Source organism: Bos indicus, chromosome 21 (genome assembly GCF_029378745.1).
Source record: "Bos indicus isolate NIAB-ARS_2022 breed Sahiwal x Tharparkar chromosome 21, NIAB-ARS_B.indTharparkar_mat_pri_1.0, whole genome shotgun sequence".
In the NCBI taxonomy this organism is placed as follows: Eukaryota; Metazoa; Chordata; class Mammalia; order Artiodactyla; family Bovidae; genus Bos; species Bos indicus.
The window spans coordinates 29,847,120-29,861,268 of NC_091780.1; the positions used below are offsets into that span (position 1 = coordinate 29,847,120).

The 14,149-nt window shown below is 42.9% G+C and overlaps 1 protein-coding gene across 3 annotated transcripts in view; it reads right to left on the bottom strand.

Moving 5' to 3' along the window:
* The window catches only part of LOC109575699 (neuronal acetylcholine receptor subunit alpha-7), a 139,706-nt gene that overhangs the window by 25,164 nt on the left and 100,393 nt on the right, over positions 1 to 14,149 (bottom strand). For all 3 annotated transcript variants that reach the window (XM_019983984.2, XM_070775290.1, XM_070775292.1), the window contains one exon: positions 1,929 to 2,008. In XM_019983984.2, coding sequence (XP_019839543.1) covers positions 1,929 to 2,008 — 80 coding nt within the window. The remainder of the gene's footprint in view (positions 1 to 1,928; positions 2,009 to 14,149) is intronic.

The following is a 14,149-nucleotide window of genomic DNA, read 5'->3' on the forward strand; positions in this document are numbered from 1 at the left end:
CAATTTACTAAATATCATTGAATCATCTACCTAAAATGGGTCAGTTGTATGATATGTAATTTATAATACGTATCAATAATGTAATTTATAATACCTCAATAATGCTGTTAAAAAATAAAACTGTGACGGGAAAAAAAGTCATTTCATAACCAAGTCTATTTCAAAGCTTCCACTTGAAACACATGTTGCCTGTTCAGTTGCTAGAGCAGAGCAGCTTCTCAGACAGGTCTATGTGACCCCAGGTAAAGGCTTGCTGCCCAAACCAGACTGCCCCACACTCTCCAGCCAGGGTAGGGGAGACTCCCACAGTCAAAGCTCAGTGTGCCCTCCTGATGGACTCCAGGGGCCGTGGAGGCTGGGACACAGGCATGGGGCCCAGAGGGGCTGGCGTACAGAGGACTCCTGGGTCAGGAGTGCTGCTCCTGTGGCTGAAAATGACCCCAACCTTCAATACAACCCACAGCCCCATATTCTTCTACATGGATGACTGCTGGAGATCATTTTCCACAATAGCCCTCATGATAAAAGATACAACTTCTAGGCCTGCTGTAAAAGAGTGTACAGTGATGGAAGACCCTCTCCGAGCTCTGTGTTAGGAAGAAGGTTTGCAAGGCCTGAGGGAGGCGAGGAGGGGTTGAGGAAGAAGCAAGGAAGCACAAGCTGTAAGACAGAAAACCTGAAAGTCTGAAGTCCTTCCATCTCCGCAGACAACAGTAGATGGTGTCTGCTTATGACCGGTTCAGTCCCTCACACGTTTGTTTACCTCCACGTGGGCCAGGCTCCTGGTTGATGAGTGGTGGTTCTAATAGGAATAAACACAGCTCCTTCTTTTGGGGTGCTTATCCTCTGTTAACCCGGAACAGCACAAAAACCACCACCCAGTAGGCAAAGCCAGCTCTACTGTGAGCGCTGTGTGTGTGTATATATGTGTGTATGTGTGTGCAATATGTAGAGTGTATAGTGTGTGTTATGCTTTTGTGTAATGTGTCTATTTTGTGTGGTGTGGTGTGTGTATGTATGTGGATGGTGGGTAATGTGTATTCATGTGGGGTGTGTGTGTGTGTTATGCAGTATGTGTGTGTGGTATGTGGGCTGGTAGTGAGGTGGGAGGTGGCTGCAGGCTGCCTGGGAGCAGGAAGTTAAACAAACAGTTGCAGTAGGGGAAATAACTCTGGGAAAGAACATGTGAAAAACCATCCAGAAGGTTTTTTAAAAATCTGTTAGTATCTCAAGGCCATGAAGCCCAAGTCTCCCACCACATGGCTACTCATGAGTGGCCCAGGGCCCTGCGAACTGATAGGAATGATGGGCTGGTGAGAGGAAATTCAATCCAAGGAAGCAGTTATCCATCAGCTGTCTGAGAAGAAGAGACACGCTTTCAGAAAGAAACCATCAGATCTCACCTCTAAGATGTGAGAAACCATCAGATCTCACCAGCAAGATGCGCTGGGCTTTACTGTGCACACTCAAGAAGCCAGCCCAGCAAGGTCAACACCTGGAGGGCAGCACCTGCCCAGGTATCCAGTGCAGTGGGAAGGAAAACTGGGGTTGTGAGGAAAGAAATGGCCAAGGGATTGGCTTGCAGATTGTAAGGAGGATGGAAGTGACCTAACAAAGGAGACTTGTTTCAGTTGTGAAAGAAATTTAGAGAACACAAGACAGACAATAAGGACAGAGGGCATGTGTTGGCAAAGACAGCTTGAGCCATGATCCCAAGACCAAAAAAAAAAAAAAAAACCCCAGGAAGACAGCATTGCCACATTCAGGGAATATACAGGGGCGTGGAGGAGAAGGCAAAAGCAGCAGGCATGTGTGATAGCTAAGGATGCCCAGAGCACAGAGCTAGCTGCTGCCCCTGGGGGCACCACTGGGCACCCCAACCTCCTTCACACTGTCTAAATGCAGGGGACAAAGGGAGTGGTGCTTACCTGGAGGGAGGTACTGGCAGTGCCCAGAAGAATTCACTAACACATTGGTGTGGAACGTAGCATCAAACCGTTCATCAGCACTAGAAACAAGAGAAGGATCCATGAACCAAGCCGGCCAGGCAGTGGGTTCCCCATGCCCTTGGGGTGGTTGTTCCCATGGTCTGAGAAGTTCTGAGAAAGGCTGTTGCTTTCAGGTGGGGCAGCTGGCAGCAGTGTGAGAGCCCCATGTGGGGCTGACCTGGAAGGTCTTCCCAGAGGACAGGGGGATGGGGCCAACGCCCTCCTCCATTTCACAGGGATGCTGATTTTTTCCATATGCATGTAAAACAAAGCTCTTAGCAAAAATGAAACCTGAAGACAACTTAGGAGGTCATTACAGATGAGACATTTCAATCTATCTACAGGAGACAAGAGTGTAGGGAGGTGGGGGAGCCAAGTGCCTCTATCAGCCCAGAAGAGTGGGATTTGGACCCACTGTATTCAAGGCTCTAGTTTCAGCCCCATGAATGGGTCCAAAGCTCAGACGGTGCTTGATAAATCCATCTTGAGTGACTGAGGCTGCAGGTGCCCGGGGGAGCTGGGCAGCCTTTAGGGGTACCAGGCTCCAGGACTGGTGATGACAGGTGGAGAGAACAGAATCAGGTTCAAGTTAAGATAAATGCACCCCAGCTGCACCCCTAACCATGCTCAGAACCTCCTCCAGACAGCAGTGAATAACCTGGTTAAAGAAGGCACACAAAACAGGAAGGAAAAAATAATTAAGACCCAGAGCCCTTAACCAGGTCTTTCACTTTCTGTGTTCTGACACTTTGACATCTGGGGCCTTGCTGACCCTGGAGGGACTGTCCCCATCACCCCACTGCCCCAGATTAGCCAATTCCTGGAGATAGCAAACAACTCAATCAAATGAAAACCAACTAATCCAGAGCCCACACCCCAACTAGCTCCATTACGGAGCTCTTATCTCCTGGCCACCATCCACCCACCCTAATCACCCCAGGGGTAGACACCAGACAAATAGCAACAAGCCATATGCATCAGAGCCTGCTGAAAGCATTCCAAGTTCTAGCCATGCTTACCTTGCCTCACTGCTTCCCTGTGGAAACCACAATAAAGGCTTTTGAGCACGTCTTCTCCCCAAGCCCTCTGCCTTCTGATTGACTCTGGTGCTTCCCTGTGTGGCCCTGTATGGCGAGCAAGCCTCCTGTTTCTAGGGAACTGTGAGTATCTAATAAACTTCCTCCCTTCATTACTTCTGTGTCTGCATCTTACCATACCTGATTAAAACATATCCTTAAAATAACTGCCCTCAGTTCAGTTCAGTTTAGTCGCTCAGTCATGTCCAACTCTTCGCGACCCCATGAATTGCAGCACGCCAGGCCTCCCTGTCCATCACCAACTCCCGGAGTTCACTCAAACTCACGTCCATTGAGTCGGTGATGCCATCCAGCCATCTCATGCTCTGTCGTCCCCTTTTCCTCCCGCCGCCAATCCCTCCCAGCATCAGAGTCTTTTGCAATGAGTTAACTCTTCACATCCTGCCCTATGTGTGAATAAAAACTAAACGGCCTTAAGAAAATGTAGGCAGCCAGTCATGGTACCAGCACCATGAGTTAAATTCCCCTCCTTTTAGCAACTGGAGGACCTCTGCTATGGGCTGCCCATGTCTCCAGAGCCTCTGCAGTCTTTTCTGTCTCCAGCATTCTCTAAAGGGGAAAGTCACCATCACGAGATGTCTGAGGACAGGCTTCATTGTGACACAGTCAAGGATAGAGATAAGAAAGACCCAAGAAGAAACTGACAATGAAAGGAATGAAAAATCCTTTCATTCAAAAATAAATGAAAATCCTTTATTGAAAAGAAAATAAAAAATAAAATCCTTTCAAAAAATAAAAAAAGTAATACCCTCATAAAAATTCAAATGGATATTGCATTTAGAAAAACAGAGGGCAATATGGAAGTTAAATATGATCTATGAAATATATATTTAAAAATGGGTGGGAGGTTTGGCTGGTAAGAATCACTGAGATGAAATAGAAGACAGAAGGGATGAGGGTCTTAAAGTAAAGGCTGAGGAAATTCACTCAACATTAGTGGAGGAAACATCAGGGGAGTGGGAGGGAGAGAAATCACATGGAGAAATTTTAGAGCTGAAGGAAACCCCTAAAGTATGAAGACCAAAAAAAAAAAAAACAAAAAAAACGGTGTTTTCAAGAACATTCAGGTGTTTCTTATGTATATTTTCTTGGCCATGGACTTGATCATCAGCTCCAGAAAAATGAGGGTGAACACTAAAGAAGAAGAAACAGACTTTCAGACTAAACTTAAAGATCCAGAAAAGGGATTTTCAGGATGAACTGTGTAGATAAGATACTCTTTGTGACCCCATGAATCGCAGCACGCCAGGCCTCCCTGTCCATCACCAACTCCCGGAGTTCACCCAGACTCACGTCCATTGAGTCAGTGATGCCATCCAGCCATCTCATCCTCTGTCGTCCCCTTCTCCTCCTGCCCCCAATCCCTCCCACCATCAGAGTCTTTTCCAATGAGTCAACTCTTCGCATGAGGTGGCCAAAGTACTGGAGTTTCAGCTTTAGCATCATTCCTTCCAAAGAAATCCCAGGGCTCATCTCCTTCAGAATGGACTGGTTGGATCTCCATGCAGTCCAAGGGACTCTCAAGAGTCTTCTCCAACACCACAGTTCAAAAGCATCAATTCTTCGGCGCTCAGCCTTCTTCACAGTCCAACTCTCACATCCATACATGACCACAGGAAAAACCATAGCCTTGACTAGACGAACCTTTGTTGGCAAAGTAATGTCTCTGCTTTTGAATCTGCTATCTAGGTTGGTCATAACTTTCCTTCCAAGGAGTAAGCGTCTTAATTTCATGGCTGCAGTCACCATCTGTAGTGATTTTGGAGCCCAGAAAAATAAAGTCTGACACTGTTTCCACTGTTTCCCCATCTATTTCCCATGACGTGGTGGGACCAGATGCCATGATCTTCATTTTCTGAATGTTGAGCTTGAAGCCAACTTTTTCACTCTCCACTTTCACTTTCATCAAGAGGCTTTTGAGTTCCTCTTCATGTTCTGCCATAAGGGTCATGTCATCTGCATATCTGAGGTTATTGATATTTCTCCCGGCAATCTTGATTCCAGTTTGTGAACTGTGTAGAGGGTCTAGTAAAAGGGTTGGGGGTCCAAATTACAGCAAGATATGAGGGGTCTCTGAAGAGAGTAAAGTGGATTCAGAGTAATGAACAGAAGAAACAACAAGATGGAAAACACCACAGATTTGATGAAGGACTCATTGTTTTAAAAAATCTTTAATTAAAAAACAGCACCAGAAACTTCAGGAAAAACTGTACAAGCTAGCTTTGGTTTGAAGATAAAAAATGTGATGCTGCTGAAAGGAAGGAGGAGACCAAGCTATGATAAAATGATAATCCTCCTAGATGAAGGTCACATCCACTCCCTCACTTGTACATACATTCAGGGAGAGAGGAAGAGGAAGGCTCAAGATTTAAATATTCTTTGCTTGACAGCAGCCTGTACCCAGGTGTCCTAATAAGACACCAACAGTGACTGGGTGCCAAATAGCTGAGCACGTGGGCCTTCACAAACTCACCCTGGATTTTACCCTGCTTTTTAGATCAGGGTCTCTGGAACTCCAAGATTCTGTGGAGGTGCTTCAGGTTTCTATAAGTGTTTGATTCCAAGTTTCTTTTCCTTGTGTTTCAAAATACAAATAAATCCAAACACACTCAAACAATTGTTTTCAAAATCTTAACTCTTCAGACACTCAATGTATTCATTAACATGGCCCGTTTGACTACTTTACTGGGGAAAGTTTAGCTTAAGACTCCTCTTGCCATGAATATTGCATGTATTTGGAACTCTTGGAAATGAGTCATCCAGTAAGATTTCAGGTTTGCAGTATTACTCCATTAAAACAATTCACATTTGATCCTACAATTCCAGCATAGAACCTGCATCTGCCTTGACATCTCTTCCCACCTCTGTAGCAACAAAGGCAGAAAGCACAGTGTGATGCTGGCAGAGCTTTGCTTATTTTAAGCTTGGGTGTCATCCTGTCTAATTTTTATAGTTATAATAAAGACTGTGGGCAACTGTTAGTGATTAATTTTGGATGAAAAACATACACACAGCTCCTTCTTCACGGATTTGAATCAATTTAACTGAAGAGACTCCAGAGATCACAGGGCAAGTAGGTAAAAAGATAAAAATCTGTTACGATTAGCAACAGCTTACCTTTGTGACTCAGTGATTTCTGAATATGGTTCAACCAAAATAGAATACTGAGATAAATGGAACTGTACCACTGTCATCATTATCAAAATTCATATCTTAATACTCATTGTGGAAGTTTTAGGTTCTTTCCCACAGGCAAATTGATTTTATATGTAAATTATATAAAAGTAATTCTGGTAATAATTATGTGCCAATACCACTTTATCTGTTTTCACCATTAGGGCTGGAGATAAACTTTGTTTGAAAAGGGGTCCTGTGCTGAAATCTGAGTCTGAAAACAGGAAGGGGATGAAAAGTCCCTCTGAAACACGAGTAACCAAAACTATGTCAAGGACCTGAAAGGCGACACCACCAGGAATGTCCAGGACACGTGGCACCACAGCCTTTGCAGGCAGCAGACTCTGGTCACCCTGGAGGCCGGGGGGGCCCATATAACTCATTTTCTTTCTCTGTGCTGGTGTGCATATGAAACCTTCTGTATTAAAGTTTCAGGAACTGGTCAAACATTTGTATTTTTTCTTGACTACTGGAAAACAGGGTGCACCCTCAGAGCTTTTGACAACCCTGGCACATGGCTCTTCACTCCCCTCAAAAGCTCTTCTCTCTGGCTGCCGTGGTCCCCGTTCAGCTAGTAATGGATAGATGAGCTGGGCACCCCCACCGAGAGGTGCTCATGGAGAGGGAGGGTTATTTAACCCCAATATTGAAGGTGCGGGTCCTACATCATCAGTCAGAGGACTCCTGGAAGGGCTCTAAAGATGCACAGAAGGCTCAAAAGTGGAAAGGTGAGGGTGTTGCCAGCAGAAAGTGCAGTCTGGTCACACGCCTGGAGATAGACTGGACCAAGGGAGGCTTCACGAAGGTAAGGTGTGGTTGGAGCAGGGGTGAGTGAGATGCTGCCCTAGGCAGCAAGGCAAGTACTACAGGGGCTTGAGAGCAAACCATCAGTGGCTGTGCCTGCAGGACCCAAGGGCCCATCCTTACAGGAGGATTTCAAACTGTGCTTCCAGATGTCCAGCAGCACAGGCAGGCAGAGCCCAGGGGGCACAAGTGAACCCTGGTGGTCTGGGCTAAGATGGCTCCCTCCTCCTCATCCCCAGGGTGTAACACAGTGCCAGATCCGGCCCTGGGAAGTGCTCCTGGCACTGGAAGCAGAGCCCTCCAATCCCAGCTCAGTGCAGTCTCTGCTTATCTCACCTGGCAGCACCGACCCCCACCTCTGAGCAAAAACCCAGGGCCAATACACTGCTGCCAAGAGCACACTGTGGGCTCCTGAGGTGAGGACTGTCATGAATAGGGTCTCGGGCACCATCAGAACTGTTTCCCCTGAGGTCACATGGTCCTCAAAAGACAGAAAGAGGGAGAGCAGATAAGACAAAAATGATCTTAATTTTCCTAACACAAAAGAGAAATTATGATTACATGATGAGGATAGAGATGTCAGCAATGCTACAGTGGCAATTACATTGCAATATAAGTGTGAATCAGGGATTCCCTGGTGACTCAGTGGTAAGGAATCTGCCTGCAATGCAGAAGCTGCAAGAGCTGCAGGTGGCGCAGGTTTGATGCCTGGGTGGAGAAGATCCCCTGGAGGAGGATCTGGCAACCTACTCCAGTATTCTAGCCTGGACAGAGGAGCCTAGCAGGCTATGGACAGAGGGGCCTGGCAGGCTACAGTCCACAGGGTCACAAAGCGCCAGACACAACTGAAGTGACTCAGCACACGGCACATACATGTGTATCAAATCAACACCTTGTACACGGTAAACATACAGTAGTTTATATATACCTTAATTATATCTCAATAAAATAATAAAGTTTAAAATATTGTAAGCAAAAAGTATGTGAAGAAAAAAGAGGAAATCCATCTATCTCAAACAACTGTCAATGGAAGGTGTCATTTATCTTAAATCTCTTAATAAAAAATAAAGCGGCCAATTACATGTTAAGACACCACTGATGCCTAGATTTCAGAGGAAAAGTATCTGTAGAGAAAAGATCAATTTTGTTTCAAAAATCACCAGTTAAGTCCTTTATCTGGGTATTTTTATTTTGCTTTATATTTTATTCTGAAGTGTTAGGACAGGTTCAAATTATAGCAATGTGACTTGTCATAGATTGTGACCAAAAAGTCTTGAGCAGAACTGAAATTTCATGGTTGTTTATACCTTTCAGAGATCCTAGGAGGCAGAGATCTCGGCATTAGCAGGAGGCTTATAGAAGAATTTATCAATATCTTTTCTTTAATCACCAATTTACTGTTACATGGTATATAACATGGATGTAATGATAACAATCAGATGTAACACTGCATAGATTATAACAATGTTACAACAGTGTTATAAATAATATAACATAATAATGGATGCTTGCTCCTTGGAAGAAATGCTATGACAAACCTAGATAACATATTAAAAAGCAGAGATACTACTTTGTGGACAAAGGTCCATATAGTCAAAGCTATGGTTTTTCCAGTAGTCATGTATGGATGTGAGAGTTGGACCATAAAGAAGCCTGAGCACCAAAGAATTGATGCTTTTGAACTGTGGTGCTGGAGAAGACTCTTGAGAGCCTGTTGGACTGCAAGGAGATCAAACCAGTCAATCCTAAAAGAAATCAACCCTGAATATTCATGGGAAGGACTGATGCTGAAACTGAAGCTCCAATACTTTGGCCATCTGATATAAAGAGTCGACTCAATGGAAAAGACCCTGATGCTGGGAAAGATTGAAAGCAGGAGGACAAGGGGATGACAGAGGACTAGATGGTTGGATGGCATCACCAACTCAATGGACATGAGTTTTAGCAAGCTTCAGGAGATGGTGAAGGATGGGGAAGCCTGGCGTGCTGCAGCCCATGGGGTCGCAAAGAGCTGGACACAACTGAGCAACAAATAACAGTGTTATAAATATGGGATAAATGTTACCATGGAATATGTCAAGTTTCTGGGTTCCCAATTTTGTTTCTTGATTAACAAAGGACTATTTCTGATCCAGGACAACATCATTTTAATCACCACAACAGTATGGAAACATTGGTATTTGGCAGGCCAAGTCCTCCAACTTTGTCCTTTGTTTAAAAATTATCTTACCTATCCCTTGGCCCTTTATTCATGTCCAATTCCATGAAGACTAAGTGGAGACTTCAGTTGGAATCATTTAAGATTTACAGACTAGTTTGGGAGATTTTGACATCTTTATGGTATTGAGTTTTCCCAGAAATAAATATATAACTCATCGTTTATTTTGGTCTTAGATTTTTCAGTTGACATTTTTTAATACCTGCAGATATTAGAAATAAGATTTGTTTAATTACATTTTCTAAATGTTGCAAGAGTAAAGATATACATTCATATTTTCATACTTGTATCCAAAATATTTTGTCTAGACAGTCTCTAAGAGTTCTTCATGTAAAAAAGTCATAGAGTCTGAATGATGATAATCTAGTTTGTTGTTGTTTAGTCGCTAAGTCTTGTCTGACTCTCCGCGACCCTATGGACTGTAGCCCACCAGACTCTTCTGTCCATGGGATTTCCCAGGCAAGAATACTGGAGTGGGTTGCCATTCCCTTCTCCAGGGGATCTTCCCAACCCAGGAATTGAACTTGTGTCTCCTGCATTGCAGGTGAATTTTTATCACTGAAACATATTCCTTTCCAATTCTCAATGTTTTGTTCTTTTACTTTTCTTATTTAAATTCATACCATTATTAAGATATTTTTAAGTGATCTTTATTCTGCCTGCTTGCTGCTAAGTTGCTTCAGTCGTGTCCGACTCTGTGTGACCCCATAGACAGCAGCCCACGGGGCTCCCCCGTCCCTGGGATTCTCCAGGCAAGAACACTGGAGTGGGTTGCCATTTCCTTCTCCAATGCATGAAAGTAAAAAGTGAAAGCGAAGTGGCTCAGTCGTGTCCGACTCTTAGTGACCCCATGGACTGCAGCCTACCAGGCTCCTCCGTCCATGGGATTTTCCAGGCAAGAGTACTGGAGTGGGTTGCCATTGCCTTCTCCGGATCTTTATTCTAGACCAGCCAAAACTATGAAGACAGTAAAGTTCAATGGCTTCCAGGAGTTGGAGGGAGAAAGGGATGAACAGGAAGAGCACAGAAGATTTTTAAGGCAGTGAAACTATTCTGTATGCTACTATAAATGCTGGATACATGTCATTATACCTTTGTCCACACCCATACAATGTACAACATAAAGAGTGAGCCCTAGGGTAAACCATGTACTTTGGGTGTATATTGCTGATCCTGTTCACACTGTCCACATTGTTCGCTGAACCCAGGGTAGGTGAGGCACAAGCTAAGAGGCTGGAAGAAGACTTGAGGATCTGTAGGAAATGCAGACACATTTATTTTCTTCTGGCAACAGCCACAGCATAACCTAATACAACACCACCTCTCTCCTGGCTGACACAGCAGCCATAACAGTATTCTCTCCTAGTTGACACAGCAGCCATGGCAGTAGACACACTATATTCTCTCCTCTTGTGGCTGACCCAACGGACAGCCAGGACGCAGCAGTAATGCTGCCACTTTCCAGGTGGAGTTCACATATCCCTACAGCACAAAGGAGCTCGTGACCAAGCAAGTACCTGCTTGTGATGGGCATGTGCACTGGTGTAAGTGACCTCAGCTGATACACAGTCATTATTTACAAGATGTGGGGCCAGAGAGCCTGAACATGCCATCTTGGCTAATTTGCTCTGTCCCCACAGGGTGATAATTATTTGTCAGTGTTGGCTCATCAACTGCAACAAATAAACATTGTTGTTCAGTCACTAAGTCACGCCTGACTCTTTGCAATCCCATGGACTGCAGCACACCAGGCTTCCCTGTCCTTCAGTATCTTTTGGATTTGCCCAAACTCATGCTCATTAAGTCAGTGATGTCATTCAACCATCTCATCCTGTTGCCCGCTTCTTCTCTTGCCCTCAATCTTTCCCAGAATCAGGGTCTTTTCTGATGAGCCAGTTCTTTGCATCAGGTGGCCAAAATATTGGAGTTTCAGCTTCAGCATCAGTTCTTCCAATGAACATTCAGGGCTGATTTCCTGTAGGATTGAGTGGTTGGATCTTCTTACTGTCTAAGGGGCTGTTACGAGTCTTCTCCAGCAACACAGTTTGATAGCATAAATTCTTTGCTGCTCAGCCTTCTTTATGGTCTACCTCTCACATCCATATATGACTACTGGAAAAACCCACAGATTTGACTAGATGGACCTTTGTCAGAAAAGTGACGTCTCTGCTTCTTAATACACCACTCTGGTGGGGGTGTTCATAATGGGGTAGGCATTGCATGTGTGGGGGAAGGGGTATATGCGAACTCTGTGAACCTTCTCAATTATGGTGGGGATGTAAAACTAAGGTATATTTTAAAGAAATAAATAGATTCAATTATGTTAACTATTTTTTCTATTTTCTCTAGAATCAGCTTATATTTTTCTAGAAAAAATAAATCCTGGCTAAATTTCCAAATTTATTGCCATAAAGTTGTCCATAATATTCTATTCTAAAAATGCCATCTATGGTTATAGACTTCTTTTATATCTAATAAACATTTATTTGTATCTTCTTTACTTTCTTGATAATTATTCCCTGAGGTATGTTCATTTTACTGGTTCTTTTTAAAACCAATTTATTCCTTCTTGATTTCTATCTTATTTTTCTCATTTAATAAGTCTGTACTCTTTTCTTTATTCTTCTTTTTATTTATATAATATTTTTCTAAGTTCTTGTGATTGATATTAATAATTAATTCAAATTTTGCTTTTAAAACCTTGTGGATCACAACTAACTGTGGGAAATTCTTAAAGAGATGGGAATACCAGACCGTCTTACCTGCCTCCTGAGAAACCTGTATGTAGGTCAAGAAGCAACAGTTAGAACCAGACATGGAACAATGGATTGGTTCCAACTTGGGAAAGGAGTACATCAGGCTGCATATTGTCACCTTGTTTATTTAACTTACATGCAGAGTAGATCATGTGAAATGCCGGACTGGATGAAGCACAAGCTAGAATCAAGACTGCTGGGGGAAATAACAATAACCTCAGATATGCAGATGACACCACCCTTATGGCAGAAAATGAAGAGGAATTAAAGAGCCTCTTGATGAAAGTGAAAGCAGAGAGTGAAAAAGCTGGCTTAAAACTCAACATTCAAACAATATAGATCGTGGCATCCGGTCCTATCACTTTATGGTAAATGGGGAAACAATGGAAACAGCAACAGACTTTATTTTCTTCGGCTCCAAAATCACTGCAGATGGTAACTGCAGCCATGAAATTAAAAGACGCTTGCTCCTTCGAAGAAAAGCTATGACCAACCCAGACAGCATATTAAAAAGCAGAGACATTACTCTGCTGACAAAGGTCCATCCAGTCAAAGCTATGGTTTTTCCAGTAGTTACGTATGGATATGAGAGTTGGCCCATAAAGAAAGCTGAGTACCTAAGAATTGATGCTTTTGGACTGTGGTGTTCGAGAAGACTCTTGAAAGGTCCTTGGACTGCAAAGCAATCAGACCAGTTAATCCTAAAGGAAATCAATCCTGAATTTATTGGAAGGACTGATGCTAAAGCTGAAGCTCCAATTTTGGCCACCTGATAAAAAGATCACACTCATTAGAAAAGACCCTGATACTTGAAGGCAGGAGGAGAGGGGGATGATAGAGTATAAGATGGTTGGATGGCAACACCAACTCGATGGACATGAGTTTGAGCAAGCTCAGGGAGTTGGTGATGGGACAGGGATGCCTGGCGTGCTACAGTTCATGGGGTCACAAGGAGTTGGACAAGACCGAGTGACTGAACTGAACTGTCTAATGTAAGCATTTAAAGCTATGGATTTCTCCTTACATATATATACACATGCTCTCACACATTCACACCCACTAAAGTTTTTTTTATTCACATTTGGGTATTTAGTTCTCTAGATATATATTTTCAGTAGATTGAGGACATATCTCTATCTGTGTCTATCTATATCCATTTCTCTACATTAGATGAGGCTTGTTAACTGTGGAATTCTATTGATACACACTTTTTTCCCTTCTTGAACTATCAAGTACTAAAAAAGTACACTAAAATCTTCTATAATAATTATGGATTTATCTACCAATTTTTCATTTGTATCAAAGTAATTTTATTAGGTGTATACATGTGAAATTTGTTATATATTTTTAGAAATTTCATTACTTGAACTTTAACCTTAATTGTACCTCTTTTCTTATAGCAAGTGTGCATGCATATGAGTGTGTGTGTGTGTATGTGTGTGTTTTCCTGTTGTAAACATAGTCATTTAATTTTATCTTGTTCCTGTTGATCAAATACATTTTTTCCTTTTTTTTTTTTTTTTGCCTCTTGTGTACTTACACTTTATTTCCATCCAAATAACGTATGGCTGGATTTTTAAATATATATATAGATAGATATAGACACAGATAGATAGATGTGTAGTGGCTAAGTTGCTTCAGCTGTGTCTGACTCTTTGTGACCTCATTGACGTAGCCTTCCAGGCTCCTCTGTTCATGGGATTTTCCAGGCAAGAATACTGGAGTGGATTGCCATTTACCATAGCAGATCTTCCAGACCCAGGGGTTGAACCCAAGTGTGTTATGCCTCTTTCTTTGGCAGGTGGGTTCTTTACCACTACTGCCACCTAAGAAGCCTCTGATAGATACTTGATAGACAGATAGTTGGGGAATCTCTGTCTTTTTAACTAACTGACAATCCTCTCTCTTGTCTCTTAAAATGCTTGGTTTTATTCTTACTCTTTAATTTTTGCCCTCTTTATTTCTTTCTCTTTGATTGCACTTGCCTTGTTTCTTTAGGCTTCTCATATTTTCTTTATTCTTTCCCTACTAGCTTCTCATCTGTCTGGAAATTAAAAAAATATTCTTATGCTTCTGATAGTTATTCTTATGCTTTTTATCCCTTTAAAATGA